Below are 20444 nucleotides of genomic sequence, written 5' to 3' on the forward strand. Positions count from 1 at the left end.
TGCATATTTAGCTAAAAGAAATCCAGGTTAGCAGGCAATATTAACCAGGTGAAATTCTGTAATTTCTCGGTCATTGCACGCAGAGTCAGGGTATATGCAACAGTTTGGGGAGCCTGGCTCATTGCGAACTAATTTTCCAGAATTTTACGTAATTATGACATAACATTGAAGGTTGTGCAATGTAACAAGAATATTTAGACTTAGGGATGCCACCCGTTAGATAAAATACAGAAAGGTAACGTATTTCACTGAAATAACAAAAGTTCTGTTTTTGAAATGATAGTTTCCGGATTCGACCATATTAATGACCAAAGGCTCGTATTTCGGTGTGTTATGTTATAATTAAGTCTATGATTTGATAGAGCAGTCTGACTGACCGATGGTAGGCAGCAGCAGGCTTGTAAGCATTCATTCAAACAGCACTTTCGTGCATTTTGCCAGCAGCTCTTCACAAGCACAGCGCTGTTTATGACTTCAAGCCTATCAGCCTAATGGCTGGTGTAACCGATGTGACATGGCTAGCTAGTTAGCTGGGTGTGCGCTAATAGCATTTCAAATGTCACTCGCTCTGAGACTTGAAGTAGTTATTCACCTTGCTCTGCAAGGGTCGCGGCTTTTGTGGAGCGATGGGTAACGCTGCTTCGAGTGTGGCTGTTGTTGATGTGTTCCTGGTTCGAGCCCAGGTAGGAGCGAGGAGAGGGACGGAAGCTATACTGTTACACTGGCAATACTCGTGGAACCACCAACTTTCATATGTTCTCATGTTCTGAGCAAGGAACTCAAACGTTAGCTTTTTACATGGCACATATTGCACTCTTACTTCTCCAACACTTTGTTTTTGCATTATTTAAACCATGTTTCCTTATTTATTTGTATTGTATTAATATGTATGTATTATATTAAGTTAAAATGAGTGTTCATTCAGTATTGTTGTAATTGTCATTATTACCCCCCCCCCAAAAAAAAATATATATATTTAAAAATCGCCCAATTAAAAATCGGTATCAGCTTTTTTGGTCCTCCAATAGTCGGTACTGGCATTGAAAAATCACTCGGTCGACCACTAGTACAGAGGCCCATTATCAGAAACCATCATTCCTGTGTTCCAATGGCACGTTGTGTTAGCTAACCTATGTTTATAAAAGGCTAATTGATCATTAGAAAACCATTTTGCAATTACGTTAGCTGAAAACTGTTGTCCTAATTAAAGAAGCAATAAAACCGGCCTTCTTTAGACTAGTTGAGTATCTGGAGCATCAGCATTTGTGGGTTCGATAAAATGGCCAGAAACAAAGAACTTTCTTCATTTCTGAGAAATGAAGGCAATTCCATGCCAGAAATTGAAACTGAAGATATCGTACAACGCTGTGTACTACTTCCTTTACAGAACAGCACAAACGGGCTCTAACCAGAATAGAAAGAGTGGGAGGTCCCGGTGCACAACTGAGCAAGAGGACAAGTACATTAGTGTCTAGTTTGAGAAACAGACACCTCACAAGTCCTCAACTGGCAGCTTCATTAAATAGTACCCCGCAAAACACCAGTCTCAACATCAACAGTGAAGAGGCGATTCTGGGATGCTGGCCTTCTAGGTAGAGTTCCTCTGTCCAGTATCTGTTCTTTTGCCCATCTTAATCTTTGTTTTTTTTCTTTGCAACCCTGCCTAGAAGGCCAGCATCTCGGAGTCGTTTGTACATATTTTGAAACATGCATCGATGCAAACTTCAACGGAAAGTATGCAACGAAATATGACGCAACCATGTAAAAATGGATGCACATTTTCAAGAAACCAAATGGCGGACATTATTTGAGCTGAAGCAAGAGAAAATACACTCCAACTTCAGAATAAAAATGTTGCCTATTCACATCTCATATCTTGCTTGTCTACAATATTATCTTGATGCATTAATACATTTTTTTTTTCACCTTTATTTAACCAGGTAGGCTGGTTGAGAACATGTTCTCATTTACAACTACAACCTGGCTAAGATAAAGCAAAGCGGCACAAACAGAGTTATACATGGAGTAAACAAACAAAGTCAATAATACAATAGAAAAAGGATTCATATAGGCCGAATGTAAGCTTAACATTAGGGATGCATGATATCGGTGAACATATCGGAATTGGCCAATATTAGCTAAAAATGCCAACATCGGTATTGGCCCGATGTCTAGTTTAACGCCAATGTTAAACTGTTAACGCAGGGACATGACGTAATAACGGCACCCAAAAGTTCGCGCAACACAGCATTCCTAACCTAGCCCACAATGTCTGCTATGTGGATCGAGCAGTCAACAAGTCGAGCAGTCATTTGAAAGAGTAACAACATTTCAGCGAGACAACTCAAAGGCAAAATCCATTAAAGCCAAGATAATGAAATGTATTGCCCTTGACAATCAACCGTTCTCTGTCGTGGGTGATGTTGGCTTTCACCGACTGGTCGAGCACCAGTACACACTACCAGGTGCGCTATTTTTCAGATGTTGCCCTACTGGAGTTACATAGTAATAGCGTCACTTCTATTAGCTTCACGATATACATACTATGGAATGCCATTTGGGTCTTTGCGTGTAAAAAAATAATAATACAGTAGCACTGTCAAAGCTGTACAAAAGAAAAGTCTGCAAACAAACAAACACCGACCCAGAGCGATGTTTACAATACAGAGTTGATAATAATGCATAATTTGTTCAAACGCAACTTCTGGGATAGCTAGCTTTAGCTTAGTACCTAGCTAGCACCAATTACAACCAGCCTGAAAACAATGACCAGAATCCATGAGTAAGTATTGGCAATGACCAGAATCCTTGAGTAAGTATTGGCAATGACCAGAATCCTTAAGTATTAGCAATGACCAGAATCCTTAAGTATTAGCAATGACCAGAATCCTTAAGTATTAGCAATGACCAGAATCCCTAAGTATTAGCAATGACCAGAATCCTTGAGTAAGTATTAGCAATGACCATAATCCTTGAGTAAGTATTAGCAATGACCAGAATCCTTGAGTAAGTATTAGCAATGACCAAAATCCTTGAGTAAGTATTAGCAATGACCAGAATCCTTGAGTAAGTATTAGCAATGACCAGAATCCTTGAGTAAGTATTAGCAATGACCAGAATCCTTGAGTAAGTATTAGCAATGACCAGAATCCTTGAGTAAGTATTAGCAATGACCAGAATCCTTGAGTAAGTATTAGCAATGACCAGAATCCTTGAGTAAGTATTAGCAATGACCAGAATCCTTGAGTAGAGTAAGTATTAGCAATGACCAGAATCCTTGAGTAAGTATTAGCAATGACCAGAATCCTTGAGTAAGTATTAGCAATGACCAGAATCCTTGAGTAAGTATTAGCAATGACCAGAATCCTTGAGTAATTATTAGCAATGACCAGAATCCTTGAGTAATTATTAGCAACGACCAGAATCCTTGAGTAATTATTAACTAGGTTGCCACTTGTGGTTCAGTCCATGAAAATAAATAGCTAGCGAGCCATTTAACCCTGTTGCCCAAAGCTTCCGTTATAAGCAGCCAGCTAGCTTCATCTGGCTAGTGAGGCTCGACCAGACCAGGTTATGTGTTGTGAAGCTAGCCACAATAAGGATTAGGCACAACAGTGGAATTTGCAGTTTGCCTTCAAAATAAAAGTGGCTAATTGACAGTGATGCAAATGAATACAAATAGTAGAATTATGCCACTTTTATTTTGAAAGCTAAACACAAAGTCCACTATTGTGCCTAATCCTTAGGTTTTGATTATGTCTGTATTCGAACCAGGGACTGTAGTGACGCCTCTTGCACCGAGATGCAGTGTCTAAGACCACGGTGTCCATGTGTGTTAACTATTTAACTGTGCTAGAATGCTTAAAAGGCAGCTAAAATGTGGGGTTTTTTTGGCAAGGAAAATATCTGATATCAGCCAAAAATGTAATATCGGTGCATCAACTAGTTAAACTATTTATTTCTGGGGCTCTTTGGTGCCTAAAGTTTAAAACGTTGGGAGCAGTGTGTGTGAGAGAGTGAGAGTGAGAGTGAGTGAGTGAGTGAGTGAGTGAGTGAGTGAGTGAGTGAGAGAGTGTGAGAAAGGGAGAGAGAGAGAGAGAGAGTGTGAGGAAGGGAGAGAGAGAGAGAGAGAGAGAGAGAGTGTGAGGAAGGGAGAGAGAGAGAGAGAGAGAGAGAGAGTGTGTGGAAGGGAGGGAGAGAGAGAGAGAGAGAGAGAGTGTGTGGAAGGGAGGGAGAGAGAGAGAGAGAGAGAGAGAGTGTGTGGAAGGGAGGGAGAGAGAGAGAGAGAGAGTGTGTGGAAGGGAGGGAGAGAGAGAGAGAGAGAGAGAGTGTGGAAGGGAGGGAGAGAGAGAGAGAGAGAGAGAGTGTGGAAGGGAGGGAGAGAGAGAGAGAGAGAGAGAGTGTGTGGAAGGGAGGGAGAGAGAGAGAGAGAGAGAGAGAGAGTGTGTGGAAGGGAGGGAGAGAGAGAGAGAGAGAGAGAGAGAGTGTGTGGAAGGAGAGAGAGAGAGTGTGGAGGAGGAGAGAGAGAGAGAGAGAGTTGTGGTGGAAGGGAGGGAGAGAGAGAGAGAGAGAGTGTGTGTGGAAGGGAGGGAGAGAGAGAGAGAGAGAGAGAGTGTGGGAAGGGAGGGAGAGAGAGAGAGAGAGAGAGTGTGTGGAAGGGAGGGAGAGAGAGAGAGAGAAGAGAGAGTGTGGAAGGGAGGGAGAGAGAGAGAGAGAGAGAGAGAGTGTGGAAGGGGAGGGAGAGAGAGAGAGAGAGAGAGAGTGTGTGGAAGGGAGGGAAGAGGAGAGAGAGAGAGAGAGAGAGAGTGTGTGGAAGGGAGGGAGCGAGAGCCCGAGAGAGAGAGAGGAGTGTGTGGACAGGGAAGGGAGAGAAGAAGAGAGAGAGAGAGTGTGTGGAAGGGGAGGGAGAGAGAGTAGAGAGAGAGTGTGGTGTGGAAGGGAGGGAGAGAGAGAGAGAGAAGAGAGTGTGTTGGAGGGAGGGAGAGAGAGAGAGAGAGAGAGTGTGGTGGAAGGGAAGGGGAGAGCGAGGAGAGAGGAGAGTGTGTTGGAAGGGAGGGAGAGAGACGAGAGAGAGAGAGAGTGTGTTTGAAGGGAGGGAAGAGAGAGAGAGAGAGAGAGAGAAGAAGAGAGTGTGAGAAGGGAGGGAGAGAAGAGAGAGAGAGAGAGCGGAGAGAGAAGAGAGAAGTGAAGGAAGGGAGAGAGAGAGAGGAGAAGAGAGAGAGAGAGAGAGAGAGAGAGTAGTGAGAAAGGGAGAGAAGGAGAGAGAGAGAGTGGTGGAGGGAGGGAGAGCGAGAAGAAGAGAGAAGTTGTGTGAAGGGGAGGGAGAGAGAGAGAGAGGAGTGTGGTGGAGTGGAGGGGAGAGAGAGGAGAGGAGAGAGTGTTGGGAAGGGGAAGGGAGAGAGAGAGAGAGAGCGTGTGTGTGGAAGGGAGGGAGAGAGAGAGAGAGAGAGAGAGTGTGGAAGGGAGGGAGAAGAGAGAGAGAGAGAGTGTGTGGAAGGGAGGGAGAGAGAGAGAAAGAGAGAGTGTGGAAGGGAGGGAGAGGAGAGAGAGATAGAGAGTGTGGAAGGNGAGAGAGAGAGAGAGGAGAGAGAGAGAGTGGTGTGTGTGGAAGGGAGGAGAGAGAGAGCGAGAGAGAGAGAGAGTGTGTGGTGGAAGGAGGGAGAGGAGAGCGAGGGGAGAGAGAGAGAGAAGAGAGAGAGTGTGTTGAGGAAGGGAGGGGGATGAGGAGAGGAGCAGGTGAGAGAGAGAGAGAGTGTGTGTGGAGGGAGGGGAGAGAGAGAGAGAGCAGAGAGTGTGTGAGGAAGGGATGGAGAGGAGGAGAGAGAGTGTGTGAGGAAGGGAGGGGAGAGCGATAGGTGTGTGAGGAAGGAGGGAGAGAGTGGGGAGGAAGGAGGAGAGCGAGAGAGTGTGTGAGGAAGGGAGGGAGGAGGAGCGAGAGAGTGTGTGAGGAAGGGGAGGGAGATGCGAGAGAGTGTTTGAGGAAGGGAGGGAGAGCGAGAGAGTGTGTGAGGAAGGGAGGGAGAGAGAGAGGTGTGTGAGGAAGGGAGGGAGAGAGAGAGTGTGTGTGAGGAAGGGAGGGAGAGAGAGAGTGTGTGAGGAAGGGAGGGAGAGAGAGAGTGTGTGAGGAAGGGAGGAGAGAGAGAGTGGTGAGGAAGGGAGGAGAGAGAGAGAGTGTGTGAGGAAGGGAGGGAGAGAGAGAGAGTGTGTGAGGAAGGGAGGGAGAGAGAGAGAGTGTGTGAGGAAGGGAGGGAGAGAGAGAGTGTGTGAGGAAGGGAGGGAGAGAGAGAGTGTGTGAGGAAGGGAGGGAGAGAGAGAGTGTGTGAGGAAGGGAGGGAGAGAGAGAGTGTGTGAGGAAGGGAGGGAGAGAGAGAGTGTGTAAGGGAGGGAGAGAGAGAGTGTGTGAGGAAGGGAGGGAGAGAGTGTGTGAGGAAGGGAGGGAGAGTGTTAACTAAAGAGTGAAACCGGTTTTGTGCAGTGTCTTCCCCTTACCAACACAAGGATATGCAGATCATTATGCATGTTATCATAGGAGGTTGGTGGCACCTTAACTGGGGAGGATGGACTTGTGGTAATGGCTGGAGCGGAATTCAATGTGCTGTACTGAGTAGAAGTGTGAATTCAATGACAGGTTTTTGGAGAACGTTTAGAAAACATGAACAAGCTTCCGGGGGACGGGGCGAGCTGGATGCTAGGCCACTGAATTTCTCCACTGTGGTATCTCGATACTACTCGGTATTGTGATACTTGTCCTGGTAATGTATCGTTTGTAAAATTGTTTTTTGTGACAAGCCTAGCAGAAACTGATACTCAGCTATTCTGTGCTATCAATCCACTTGATGAATCTCCTTCATAAAGCACAGCCTTGTTAAGAGTTTGTGGGAGGGACTTGAAAGTAGCCTTATCCTATTCATTCAATTGTAGGAGATGCATTATCCAGCCTATTTAATGTCTCACCTATGGCCTCCAAGCATATTAAATTCTATTTAGCAAACTCCTTGGCACTTGTTTCAGAGCATATCAGCAAAACTTGAGTTTTGAGACAGTTGATTAATGGTCAACAGTTAGCATCCCTTTTAAAACTGTGGTTCTCTCCCTTGCTCTCAACATCCACCATGCAGTGGAACATTCATTCATACAAACCGGAGCTTTCAAACCATTATACCACAGAGCATTCAATTATTGAGGTCATTCTAATACGAGACAAGCAGATATTGCATTCAATATTCATTAGAATGGGTTGCTTTTCCTCCTGTAGCCTAACGGAGGGGAAATATTGTGGGGTGTACACTGCTTCTCACTCTGTTAGTACTTCTACCTCATTGTGACGCTCAAATCCCCACAGGATCAAGTGTTATTTTAACTAAAGGCCCTGGAAACAAACATCAGACAACAAAGAGTATATAAAAGCCCCATTTCATCAACTGAATTTCATAGCAGCAGCTCAGTGTGTGTGTGTTACAAAATTAATTGAATTCAGATGGAATGTGCAATATCCATATTGCAAGAGGCTGAGATTTTCTTCTTTAATACAACAAAAACTAGACTATGGTACCTCCTCCAATGCACTAGACTCCTTACATCCACTTCCTACATGCATATAGGATGCTGACCAATCACAAGCAGGCACTTTCACTATCTGCATGGCATGCTGGCCAATCAGAATCGTCCCTGCTTAGCACGTGCAGTTAGATGCTAGTGAAGAGAGAAAGGGCTTCACACAGCATTGCCAACCCCTCCAGTGACTTATTGGTAAAAATGTAGCTACTTTTTTTTTGCTGCCCCAGCTACTTTTGGTTGATTTAGCGACTGCGGTGCTGTTCTCTGCATTCTGCTCCTGGTCCACAGCTCCGCCTCCTTGCATTGGACAATTTCTCATTGCATGAGAGACTGAACACTAGCATAAGCATAAAAATATATATTTGTTAATGCGCATGCGCAAATTAACGTTATGACGTTACTATGTCATGAAAGGGCTTCTAGCGACAAATGGAGCAACCAACAACTTTACTTGAAAAATTGTTGGCAACACTGGCTTCACAGACTGTCGGAAACATGAGTGCTGCTAGTGCTAATGAGAACGCCGATTTGGTGCCAATGGGCGCATTTCCGGTGCTATGGTAGTATTTTGGTTACAGGCAAACGAATAGACCAAATACAAGTGTTGTGCAAAAAGTGCCTCAGAGTCATCGTGACAACAAGACACATTTATTGATTAATTTGATGAACCATCCACCACTTTACAACAATTGCATGGTGAAAATAAAGCACCCAACAGCATCAAAGACCGTCAGCCATAGTAGCCACCTATGTTAAGCAGGCATTGGTTACCAATGCGTTGAAGTGCGAAAAAACATCCCATAGACACATAGGTGATAGCTATATGATAGATTGATTTCTAAGACGACTTCAAGATGATGATTTCTAAGACGACTTCAAGATGATGATATACAGTGTTGGGACAGTACAGCTTGTTTAACAAAATGAAGGGATTAGCTGAAACCGAGCTCACACATGATTATTACGCGACTACAACAGACCTTTGGTCTAGTAGAACAACCAAGCCCTACATTCGTTTGAAAGTACACTTTATTGATGAGAAGTTTCAACTGAAAGATTGGTGCTTGCAAACATCATAGGCTACTTCCCCTGGGATCAAAACGGGAGAAAACATTGCTCTGGGGTTGAGAGAAGCTTTAGCTGTCTGGAGCCTGAATGAGGAGCAGCAAGTGTATATATTGATAATGGCGCAAACGTGGAAAAGCTTCCTATTCCATCTGCAGACTAAGGCTGCCTGAATAAATAATTTACTTAGGTTATTTAAGAACTCAAAAGGTAAAAAAAGGAAATATGAACTCATGCTATTAATTAATTAATTAAGTGCTGTGCTCTGCTTATAAGCGTACCCATTAAGCCCACTTCCATCTTTGGATTCAAATAAAAGAATATTTATGCTGTTTAATGTTTCAACCAATTCATCTGGTTATTGTATCCATAACAGCTTTTATTCTAAGCCAATCAGATGTTTTATTCTTAAGTTACACAACTGTCTAAGTTCCCACTAGTGACCAATTTCAAAGCTGCAAAAAGAATTTCAGCCAAAAACTCAGATAAACATATTTCCCTGATATTGTTTGGACCTTCTCAGATAAGTAAAAAATACTTTATTGTGCTGATATATAGACATGCAAGCATATTTCATGGGCATTAATGACTATTTCTTGCCAATTAAAAATGTGTTTTTCACACTAGCAGTTGTGCCTGCATGTCACAGTTAGGGCTGTGGCAGTCATGAAATTGTCAGCCAGTGATTGTCAAGCAAATAACTGCCGGTCTCATGGGAATTGACTGTTAATTAACATAAACACATTTAGCATCTCCTGGCCTCCACACATAGCCTTTACAAGCCACTGATGCAGTCCTTTGGAACATCTACATTTTAAAAAGTCTAATAAATCCATGTAATATAGCCTACACCATCACAATGAATCCATGATTTATTTTAGACAGGTCTAAAGAAATATGCTATGAAGAAAAGGAACAGAAAAGCATGCTCTGCATTGTCCTTATGTTAGGTCCTGATCTGGCTATGCCATATGGCTGTGGGCTACACTAGCTCATTAAGCAGACAGGATTTGCTTAGAATTCCGTGGCATTATTTTATAGTACGAAGAAAACAATTAAACATAGCTGAAATAATTTATATTTGATTTTCTCCAAACTATTTGAGACAGTGTGCACATGCAGCAATTCTTTGTTGAACGGTTAAGAAACAGCTACTCCTTATTTAATGTTATTTATTTATTTATTTATATTTATTTATCTAAAATTAGTTGTGATACAAATGTTGAGCTATATGTTTTGATTTTTAATACATTCTAAGGCTGCATGATGTGACTAATGATGATTCCAAAAAGTAATATGAAATTCATGAGCTCTGCTTTTTTTTTTTTTTTGCACAGGCTGTACACACTTCATCAGTCTCTCATTCACAATTTGTCAAGCACTTGATAATGCCTTGAATTTCCCAGCTGCATCTCCTTTGTGAGGCCATAACCCCCCTAAAAAAAGCACCTCTCACTCACATAGCTCTCAGTCACGTGATCAGGTCTTTCTAACAGGCTACAAGAGAAGACACACATCCGGGAAGCAACTACACGTGTCCTTATCCATTTCCGAGGCGCATATTGAAGATATTGGAAGAACTGTCCACGTTTACTTTTCATCAGCCAACAAGCTGAGTAGGTCTAACGAACAGCAAAAGTACTAGCCTGTCAATCTACTATCCCCCATAGCACAAAAGTCACCCTATTCTATTCCGTGCAATAAATAAATATTCCAAACAGTCTGGGACAGTTGTGGGATGCGATATAATTAATACAACCACTAGCATCAAAAAACCTGCTTTAAGCAATGCGCCCTGATGCAACAGAACGTTTAAGCTTAAAATGTTGATCAACTATAAGACTATTTCTTCACATTATAAGCGCAGCAATGCACACATGGCTATAAATACGAATGTTCCATTAGCAGGAAAACACCCATCTCAAGTGACCACAATTGCAATTTTGCTAGTACTGCTTTTATTACAAAGGTGCATTTTTATTATGAAAATTATCTTCCCCAAACTTGAAACTGACTTTCTACGAATGTATGCCAGTTAGGCTCTACACCCATTGCAAAGTGGATTAATGTGCTTAATTTGAAGAAGTTATTTGGCCACTTTAGTTGTGATACAACCCTAATTGAAACATATATGCCTATGAGCTAGGCTACATGAGGTGTGATTATGATTTGAAAGAGTAGCAAAAAAGAAAAAAGCATGCACTGTTTGCATTAAGCTGGGTATCATTCACAAGTGATAATATACACTGCTCAAAAAACTAAAGGGAACACTTAAACAACAATGTAACTCCAAGTCAATCACGCTTCTGTGAAATCAAACTGTCCACTTAGGAAGCAACACTGATTGACAATAAATGTCACATGCTGTTGTGCAAATGGAATAGACAACAGGTGGAAATTGTAGGCAATTAGCAAGACACCCCCAATGAAGGAGTGGTTCTGCAGGTGGTGACCACAGATCACTTCTCAGTTCCTATGCTTCCTGGCTGATGTTTTGGTCACTTTTGAATGCTGGCAGTGCTTTCACTCTAGTGGTAGCATGAGACGAAGTCTACAACCCACACAAGTGGCTCAGGTAGTGCAGCTCCTCCAGGATGGCACATCAATGCGAGCTGTGGCAAGAAGGTTTGCGGTGTCTGTCAGCGTAGTGTCCAGAGCATGGAGGCGCTACCAGGAGACAGGCCAGTACATCAGGAGACGTGGAGGAGGCCATAGGAGGGCAACAACCCAGCAGCAGGACCGCTACCTCCGCCTTTGTGCAAGGAGGAGCAGGAGGAGCACTGCCAGAGCCCTGCAAAATGACCTCCAGCAGGCCACAAATGTGCATGTGTCTGCTCAAACAGTCAGAAACAGACTCCATGAGGCTGGTATGAGGGCCTGACGTCCACAGGTGGGGGTTGTGCTTACAGCCCAACACCGTGCAGGACGTTTGGCATTCGCCAGAGAACACCAAGATTGGCAAATTGCCACTGGCGCCCTGTGCTCTTCACAGATGAAAGCAGGTTCACACCGAGCACATGTGACAGACGTGACAGAGTCTGGAGACGCCGGGGAGAACGTTCTGCTGCCTGCAACATCCTCCAGCATGACCGGTTTGGCGGTGGGTCAGTCATGGTGTGCAGTGGCATTTCTTTGGGGGGGCCGCACAGCCCTCCATGTGCTAGCCAGAGGTAGCCTGACTGTCATTAGGTACCGAGATGAGATCCTCAGACCCCTTGTGAGACCAATATGCTGGTGCGGTTGGCCCTGGGTTCCTCCTAATGCAAGACAATGCTAGACCTCATGTGTGGCTGGAGTGTGTCAGCAGTTCCTGCAAGAGGAAGGCATTGATGCTATGGACTGGCCCGCCACGTTGCACCAGACTGTCCAGGAGTTGGCGGATGCCTTAGTCCAGGTCTGGGAGGAGATCCCTCAGGAGACCATCCGCCACCTCATCAGGAGCATGGCCAGGCATTGTAGGGAGGTCATACAGGCACGTGGAGGCCACACACACTACTGAGCCTCATTTTGACTTGTTTTAAGGACATTACATCAAAGTTGGATCAGCCGGGAGTGTGGTTTTCCACTTTAATTTTGAGTGACTCCAAATCCAGACCTCCATGGGTTGATACATTTGATTTCCATTGATCATTTGTGTGATTTTGTTGTCAGCACATTCAACTATGTCAAGAAAAAAGTAATTCATAAGAATATTTCATTCATTCAGATCTAGAATGTGTTATTTTAGTGTTCCCTTTATTTTTTTGAGCAGTGTATTTTACAAGTGATAGGCTAATATTGTCAACCATTACACTATTCTTGATTTAATCGTCTTCACAAGTGATGCGTCGATATGACATTTTTGGATGATACAGATATTTTCCGTGCCCAAAGAAAACGATACCGATACTTAACATTTTAGCGGCCTTTTAAGCATTCTAGTACAGTTAAATAGTAAACACACACACGGACACAGCAGTCTAAGGCACTGCATTTCAATGCAAGAGGCGTCACTACATACCCTGGTTCGAATCCAGGCTGTATCACATACGGCCGTAATTGGGAGTCCCATAGGGCGGCGCACAATTGGCCCAGCATCGTCCGGGTTTGGCTGTCAGTGTCAATAAGAGTTTGTTCTTAACTGACTTGCCTAGTTAAAAATAAAGGTCTCTCACACACCAAAAAGTTATTTTGTTGGCATTTACATATGTCCCCATTACCAGTAAAACATAATCAAAACCTATGTCTTTCTAGCACTTACTTTCTGTGCTGTTTTGTTGTTCAGTCACTTCATTCTCAACCAGGATTTCTATGGAACGCTGTTTGGGTCTTTGCGTGTCAAGCAATATACTATTAAACGTGTCAAATAACACTATGACACGTCAAATAAGCTTGTTGACCAATCAGGACCTGAATATGACCGCACATCATAATTGAATGTGTTCATACATTTGACATAGTTATTACACATTGATTACACTGTCACTCATATGTCACAACGATTCATCGAGATGTATGCTATGATGCTGGTAAAGTTGTCTCGCACACCTACAGTGCTGTTCATTAAAAAAAAGCTAGCTAGCTCATGGATGAAAACTATGTTCCCCCAGGACCAGGATTGAGAACCACTACACATCCTATAGAAATATTGCGCAACATGAACTCTCATGAAGTGTTTGTTTAGATGATTGATTAGATTTGCATTGGTGTCAGAGTGCTGAGTACCAGGCAGTTAGCATGTTTGGTAGGCTACTAATGACCCTCAGCAGCATCAGAGCTTGGAGAAGCCTAATTACTGTAACTAAACGTTCAAATGGAATTTGACTGCCATCATGACTCGTGACCGCCAGTGTGGCAGTAATACGGTCCCCAAAACACCCCTAGTCACAGTCACACAGTGGCATCATAACTTGGTGAACTACAACAAGATAGATTTCAGGCATTCATAGCTAACATTAATATATTTAGTCTTATTTTACTGTTAAATTAACCTTGCATTGTTATATAGATTACATTTATTTCAGGTGGGCTTTAAAGGGTACAGTAGCACAAAAAGCACTCCCTCTATACTGAATGTAAATGACAATAAATAAACATTGTTCAATATGATCACAACTAACTGTGCATAATATTGTAGTCTGTAGTGTTTATGTATACCCCAAACCACTGGTTTCCAAATAGTTTAGGAGTAAACTTTGCTATTCACCATAATCACAGTTGTTCCTATCAGGCCCAGTATGCTCCTATTAGGCCTGGTTTGTATTGACACAAATTGGGATAGTGTGTTGATATCCCTAATATTCAATGATCAAGAGCATAATTTTGTTGTTCAGATTTATGTTGATTAAAAACACAAACTACAGTGACACATTATGCATCTAGCTATGGTACGATTACCAAGATTGGAAACCTCTGTACTCTCTCCAAGACTTTTGGGGTGGACAGGTAGTCCTTGATGCAGAGAGAGAAGAATAAGGTTTGACACAGTCTTCATATAGGCTTTAAGAAGACACGCTGTACTAATTAACAAGAATAGCAGTACCAATTAAGCCCAGCCCAGACTTTTTATATATATTTAATATTATAAAGATTAAGTCTTATTAAAAAAAAAGGTTCATTAAAGTAAAAAAAAAAAAGATTCATCTATTATTTTACCTCTACTTAAACACATTTGTTTTCGAGGGCAGTACATGTTAGAAATGTCTTAACTTAGATTTTGGTGGGCTTAATAGGTACACTGACCCAATACCTCCATGATCATGTTAAACATTTAAGTTTGGTAATACACACCATAACAAAAAGTATGTAGACACCTACTCACCAGAATCATGGGCATTAATATGGAGTTGGTCCTCCCTTTGCTGCTATAACAGCCTCAACTCTTCTGTGAAGTAGTGAGGAAATTTGACGAACTGAGTTGTTGGAAAGGTGGCAGTGTCACTTTGAAAATCACTGAGCTCTTCAGTAAGGCAATTCTACTGCTAATGTTTGTCTATGGTGATTGCATGGCTGTGTACTCGATTTTATACACCCATCAGCAACAGCTGTGGCTGAAATAGACAAATCCATTCCCTGACGAAGGCCATGCAGCCGAAACATATATATTTTTTAATTAAAAACTGTTTCCATTGAACATGCCATACAAATAAAGGCGTTTTAAAATGAATTAATTATATGAAGAGTGCCTTGGTCCTCCTTTCTTTTTGATGACCAATTTACAACTTTTAACAAAGAGCACCTTGTGTCTACCAAGATCTACTATTGTGTACCTTAGCAGCGCTTCCCTTCCTCCTCTTTTTCTACAAGCCAAATCCACTCATTTGAAGGGGTGTCCACATACTCTATATATACAAAAGTATGTAGGTGTAATAACCTTATCTATCATCATATGTATAACATATGATGCTCCAATGTGTACTTAACCATAAACATCAATGCCTTTCTTAAAATCAATACACAAGTATATTTTTAAACCTGCATATTTAGATAAAAGAAATCCAGGTTAGCAGGCAATATTAACCAGGTGAAATTGTGTCATCTCTTGCGTTCATTGCACGCAGAGTCAGTGTATGCGCAACAGTTTGGGCCGCCTGGCTCTTTGCGAACTAATTGACCAGAATTTTACGTAATTATGACATAACATTGAAGGTTGTGCAATGTAACAGGAATATTTAGACTCATGGATGCCACCCGTTAGATAAAATACAGAACGGAATAAACGTTTTGTTTTCGAGGTGATTGTTACCGGATTTGGCCTAAGGCTAGTATTTCTGTGTGTTTATTATAGTTAAGTCTATGATTTGATAGAGCAGTCTGACTGAGGGGTGGTAGGCAGCAGCAGGCTCGTAATAGTCAAAGGTATATGGTTTAGAGAGAAATAGCAGACGAGTAATAATTCCTGTAATAAATTTCGGCTGAACTTGAAAGGGGTTCCTTCGTTATTTTACCGTTCATGTCTTCCGTAGAGAATGTCTTGATCTACTTCAAATAAGGTCTGTGTTTCGTGCATTCTTAAACCGCCTCTGCGTTTTGATACCCGTGTAAATTTCACTAGGATAAGGTAACGTTTGTCAAAATATTTTCATAAATCCACTCTACAAATTTTTTTATCTTCGCTTATATTTAGCCAATATTGATCAGAGTTACTTTGTCCTATGGATATCTACACAGCTATACAATTGGCAAGGTGGTGTAAGCTTACACGAAACACAGACCTTATTTTAAGTGAATCTAAAAATATCTTATGGAATAAATTAATGAAGGAACCGCTTTTCAGATTCTGCTTGAAGGTGTCATGGGAATTATGACTCGCACTGTGGTAGTAAATTCTTACCATGCCCATTATTAAAATAGGATTTCCTGCATATAGAAATTACAGTTTGTTTTCAACAATCATTCATGTTATTTGAGACTAAATTGATTTTATTTATGTATTATATTAAGTTAAAATAAGTGTTCATTGTTCATTCAGTATTATTGCAATTGTCATTATTACCAAAATATGTGTGTGTGTGTGTGTGTGTGTGTGTGTGTAATATATATATATATATATAAAAATATTATTATTTAAATCGGTATCTGCTTTTTTTGTCCTCCAATAATCGGTCGACCTCTATACTCTACCCTGACATGTTTAAAACCATGTCTGATGGAATTACCAAGTTTTCAACCAATTGTTTGAAAATCGCAATTCATAAAATCGTAACTGCAAATATCTGAAAATAAATAAATGCATTTAAATATTTTGTCCAAATCGTGCAGCGTGTCGATGTGCTGACATGCAGTTTGAATTCCGCAGCGGAGAGGGGTTTGGGGTCAGTTGTGGCAGGTTGGGGGGAGCAGGCAGGCAGGCACACATACATACATATATCAGCAGGGTGATTCACAATGTCAGGTTGACAGGAAACACAATGCATGGGTCAGTCACAAAAGATGGGGCACACAGCAAGCCGTGCAGATGCAGAGGGGAGGAAGGGGGACGCATGGAACGGTGGGGTGGACAGTTGGGGTTTGCCAAAATCAAGGGGGGCTAGAAGAGGGGGACGTGCAGCCAATTGTCCTGTACCACTTACGCCGGCAAAAGTTGCTGACCCAGGTGCAGGCACTGACAGTGAGGATCTGAGGGGGGGTCTGCATCGGTCCCAAAAAGTGGTCCCCCTAGAGGCTGAGCTGATAGAGCTGCTGTGACGTCTGAGGGGTGATAAAAAAAAATATTTATAAAAAAATTGAAATAAAAACACATGATTTCCATTGTGGTTTTTCTTTGTGGGGTTGCCTAACTGGCTTCTCGTCTGTCTATTCAACCTAAGAAAAGTTATTTTCTAACAGAAGGTCAAATAAATCAATATCACATTAAGGACAACTGCAATACAGGTCTATATTGGCGGATTTCAGCTTACTTCCAACACAGCGGCAGTTTCATTATGATATACATTTATGCCCATATCGTCCAGAGACAGTAAACAAAGTATTTTAAGCATTTTAAGTCAGAAGGGAAAAAGCAATACAGCTTGTGTTCGGACATAACTTAGGCCGGGTAACCATAACATGGCCAAAGGAGTTCCTGTGGTGGTTGATGTTATTGCCAATAGTAACTGTCAGTCAACCCCAGCGGGATCGGGACGTTGCTGAATCATTCACTGTGAGACTAGACCTAACCTCCAGGACATTCACACATGAATGGGACCTTTAAATTACATTGCCACTAGGCAACCTGGAAACAAAGGTCCCTATTTTCCATCTTGTTTCTTCCCTCCGTACACATCTCAGCCCTTCTGACTGAATGCCTTTCCAGGATCTTTTCACAGAGAGTGTTGGTATTCCAGTGCTACTCCTCCATGTCAGAGACAGGGAGGATGGAGGAGGACGGGGGGCTTTTTCAGGGCGAGTCAGAAGCTGGCAACTTGTCTCTGCGTTAGTAATGCTTAATGGATCACCAGCTGGCTTGCAGTCTGTCCTAATATCCAAGAGCTTCTATCAATCTGCAGGGACTCGACCAGGAACCAACGGCACATTGGGAAATGGCTGGTATCTGTTCAACTGAGGCCATGTGGGTTCAAACCATCACGCTACTTTGACAGCCAGTGAGTGAGTCTAATGAAAATGTGTTTGAAATAATGGCTCAAGGGAGTCAGGGACATTCAAGCCAGCAGCTTTCAAAAATGAGATTCTCCTGAGTAGAATAGAGGTGATCTTTGGGGGTGGGGGTATGAGGAGTTGGGAGGGACTTAATCCTTCAAGGCTGAGAAACAATGGTTATAGAGGCCACTTTGCCCTCCTTGTTCCCAATGGACCAGAGAGAAAAGCCAAACACTAAAAGCAAGAAGAGACTAGAGCAGGATATTAGCGGCACTTACAATCTAAAACAGAAATAATTATATTCTGGACTGAATCTCCTATCTAAAGTGGAACCAACTTAATAATGGGTCTGCGAACTTGTGCGACTGGGAAAATCCCTGTCCCAAGTCGTGTTGTCAATGCCATTGGTCATTGCAAATGAAACAATTTTCTACAACTAATGAGGCTATTTAGTTTTACTGCAGCACTAATATTAGCTTTAGTTTCTGAGTCTCCAAGGTCCCAGTTCGCTCCTAGTCTATTATTCTGTAGACCTGTAATTATGCAGTAGGGAGCCAAATAACATCTATTTTTCTTCTTAGAACAACTTATTTACGTAAATAAATGTAGTGTGTTATGATCATTATTAAACAGAGACCTTAAATGACATCCCTATATGCCAGCCATCAAGAAGTAGCTAGGCTGATGAATCATCTTCAAAACCTGGGTGGTGGGAGCTAGCCTAACTTCCCATCCAAACCTAGCTAGCAGATTGTAACAGGCTAATGCGACGCTCCATTAGCCGGGACAGGTTAGCAATACAAAGATCTACACCCATGCAAAAATATGGTACAAAACATGGATTTAAAGTAGAACAGAGTATTTTTGCAACATGAAATCTTAAAACTTGTTCATATACACTCCCAGGTAGAATATCTTTTTAAAAACATTTTCGGACGACGGAGCAATTAGATAAACTAAAATTGCTAAAGTATGTGGACATCCTTCAAAATGTGTGAATTTGGCCATTCCAGCCAAATCCGTTGCTGACAGGTCTATAAAAATAGAGCACACAGCCATGCAATTTCCATAGATAAACATTGGCAATAGAATGGCCTTACTGAAGAGCTCAGCAACTTTCAATGTGGCACCATCATAGGATGCCACCTTTCCAACAAGTCAGTTTGTCAAATTTCTTCCCTGCTAGAGCTTCTCCGGTCAACTGTAAGTGCTGTTATTATGAAGTGGAAGCATCTAGGAGCAACAACAACTCAGCCACGAGGCTGTAGTGAGTAAAAACTGTCTGTCCTCGGTTGCAACACTCACTACCAAACTGCCTCTGGAAGCAATGTCAGCACAAGAACTGTTTGTTGGGAGCTTCATGAAATTGATTTCCATGGCCGAGCAGCTGCACACAAGCCTAAGGTCACCATGCGCAATGCCAAGTGTCGACTGTAATGGTGTAAAACTCATCGCCATTGGACTCTGGAGCAGTGGAAATGTGTTCTCTGGAGCAACGAAGCACGCTTCACCATCTGGCAGTCCGAAGGACAAATCTGGGTTTGGTGGATTCCAGGAGAACACTACCTGCCCAAATGCATAGTGCCAACTGTAAAGTTTGGTAGAGGAGGAATAATGGTCTGGGGCTGTTTTTCATGGTTCGGGCCTACCCTTAGTTCCAGTGAAGGGAAATCTTAACGCTACAGCATACAATGATATTCTAGACAATTCTGTGCTTCCAACTTTGTGGGTCCAACAGTTTGTGGAAGGTCCTTTCCTGTTTCAGCATGACAATGCCCCCGTGCACAAAGCGATGTCCATACAGAAATGGTTTGTCGAGATCGGTGTGGAAGAACTTGACTGGCCTGAACAGAGCCCTGACCTCAATAATGCTATTTTTAGCTGAATGAAAGCAAGTACTCGCAGCAAGGTTCCAACATCTAGTGGAAAGCCTACCCAGAAGAGTGGAGGCTGTAATAGCAGGACGCTCTGGCCGAGGAGTAGGGTTCCTCACTATTGGCAGTCAAGCACACAAGCTAACTGGCTAAAGTTGGCTAGCTTGCTAGCTACTTCCAGACACAAATGAGAGAGCACCTCACTCTGACCATTTTACTCGCCCTAGCCCGAGCTGGTTAGGCTGTTTTCATGTTATGTAGAATGTTAGTGACTAACTGTGCTGCTGGCAACAATTGGATTACTTTCTTTGCTGACGTTTACTGACACCAGACACTTTCAGCAGGTGTTGCATGTTCGTAAATTCATCAATTAATCTGCACTCTGGTACACTCAGACGTTAGTGCTCTAAAATCGGAGTAGATAGGCGGAGTGAATTTACAAACACAAGAGATGAACGACTGTTATCCACAGTTAGCATAAGTTCAGCATAGCTAGCTAGCAAAGCGATTTACATTTTTTGCAAGCTAACCAAATGATACCTGTATCTAGCTGTAGCCACTGAAAAAAAGTTAGTCACTCAATCACTTACTCCTGCAATGACATGTCATCCTCCCAGCAGCTAGCTAGCTAACGTTAAGCTCTGTGTTTTTAACTTGTTAAATAAATAGCTACATAAATAGATACGCTAGCCTATTAGCCACATTATGACTGACTTGTGATCATTTCCTTTGCTAGTTTGATTGTATTGACATTCCCTGCCTTAGTTACATTTGTCCGTTTTTGTCCAAAATATTGAGTCATTTCAACTGAAACAGTGCATCCATTATGGGTGGAGGCAGCAAACAATGTACCAGGCCAGCTGTGATTTACAACCTGACAGCAATATTTTT

General features: G+C 42.4%; 1 protein-coding gene across 2 annotated transcripts in view; it reads right to left on the reverse strand.

The window, feature by feature from the left end:
• enc2 (ectodermal-neural cortex 2) overlaps nt 1-20444 on the reverse strand; it is a 43520-nt gene that overhangs the window by 21471 nt on the left and 1605 nt on the right. Inside the window, exon 2 of one of the 2 annotated variants that reach the window (XM_020456569.2) lies at nt 16674-16791. The exons of the other annotated variant lie outside the window; for it this stretch is intronic. Within the exon in view, the coding sequence (XP_020312158.1) occupies nt 16674-16737 (64 nt within the window). The 5' untranslated portion in view covers nt 16738-16791. The remainder of the gene's footprint in view (nt 1-16673; nt 16792-20444) is intronic. 2 annotated transcript variants of the gene reach the window in all.

This window comes from Oncorhynchus kisutch, linkage group LG22 (assembly GCF_002021735.2).
Source record: "Oncorhynchus kisutch isolate 150728-3 linkage group LG22, Okis_V2, whole genome shotgun sequence".
In the NCBI taxonomy this organism is placed as follows: domain Eukaryota; kingdom Metazoa; phylum Chordata; class Actinopteri; order Salmoniformes; family Salmonidae; genus Oncorhynchus; species Oncorhynchus kisutch.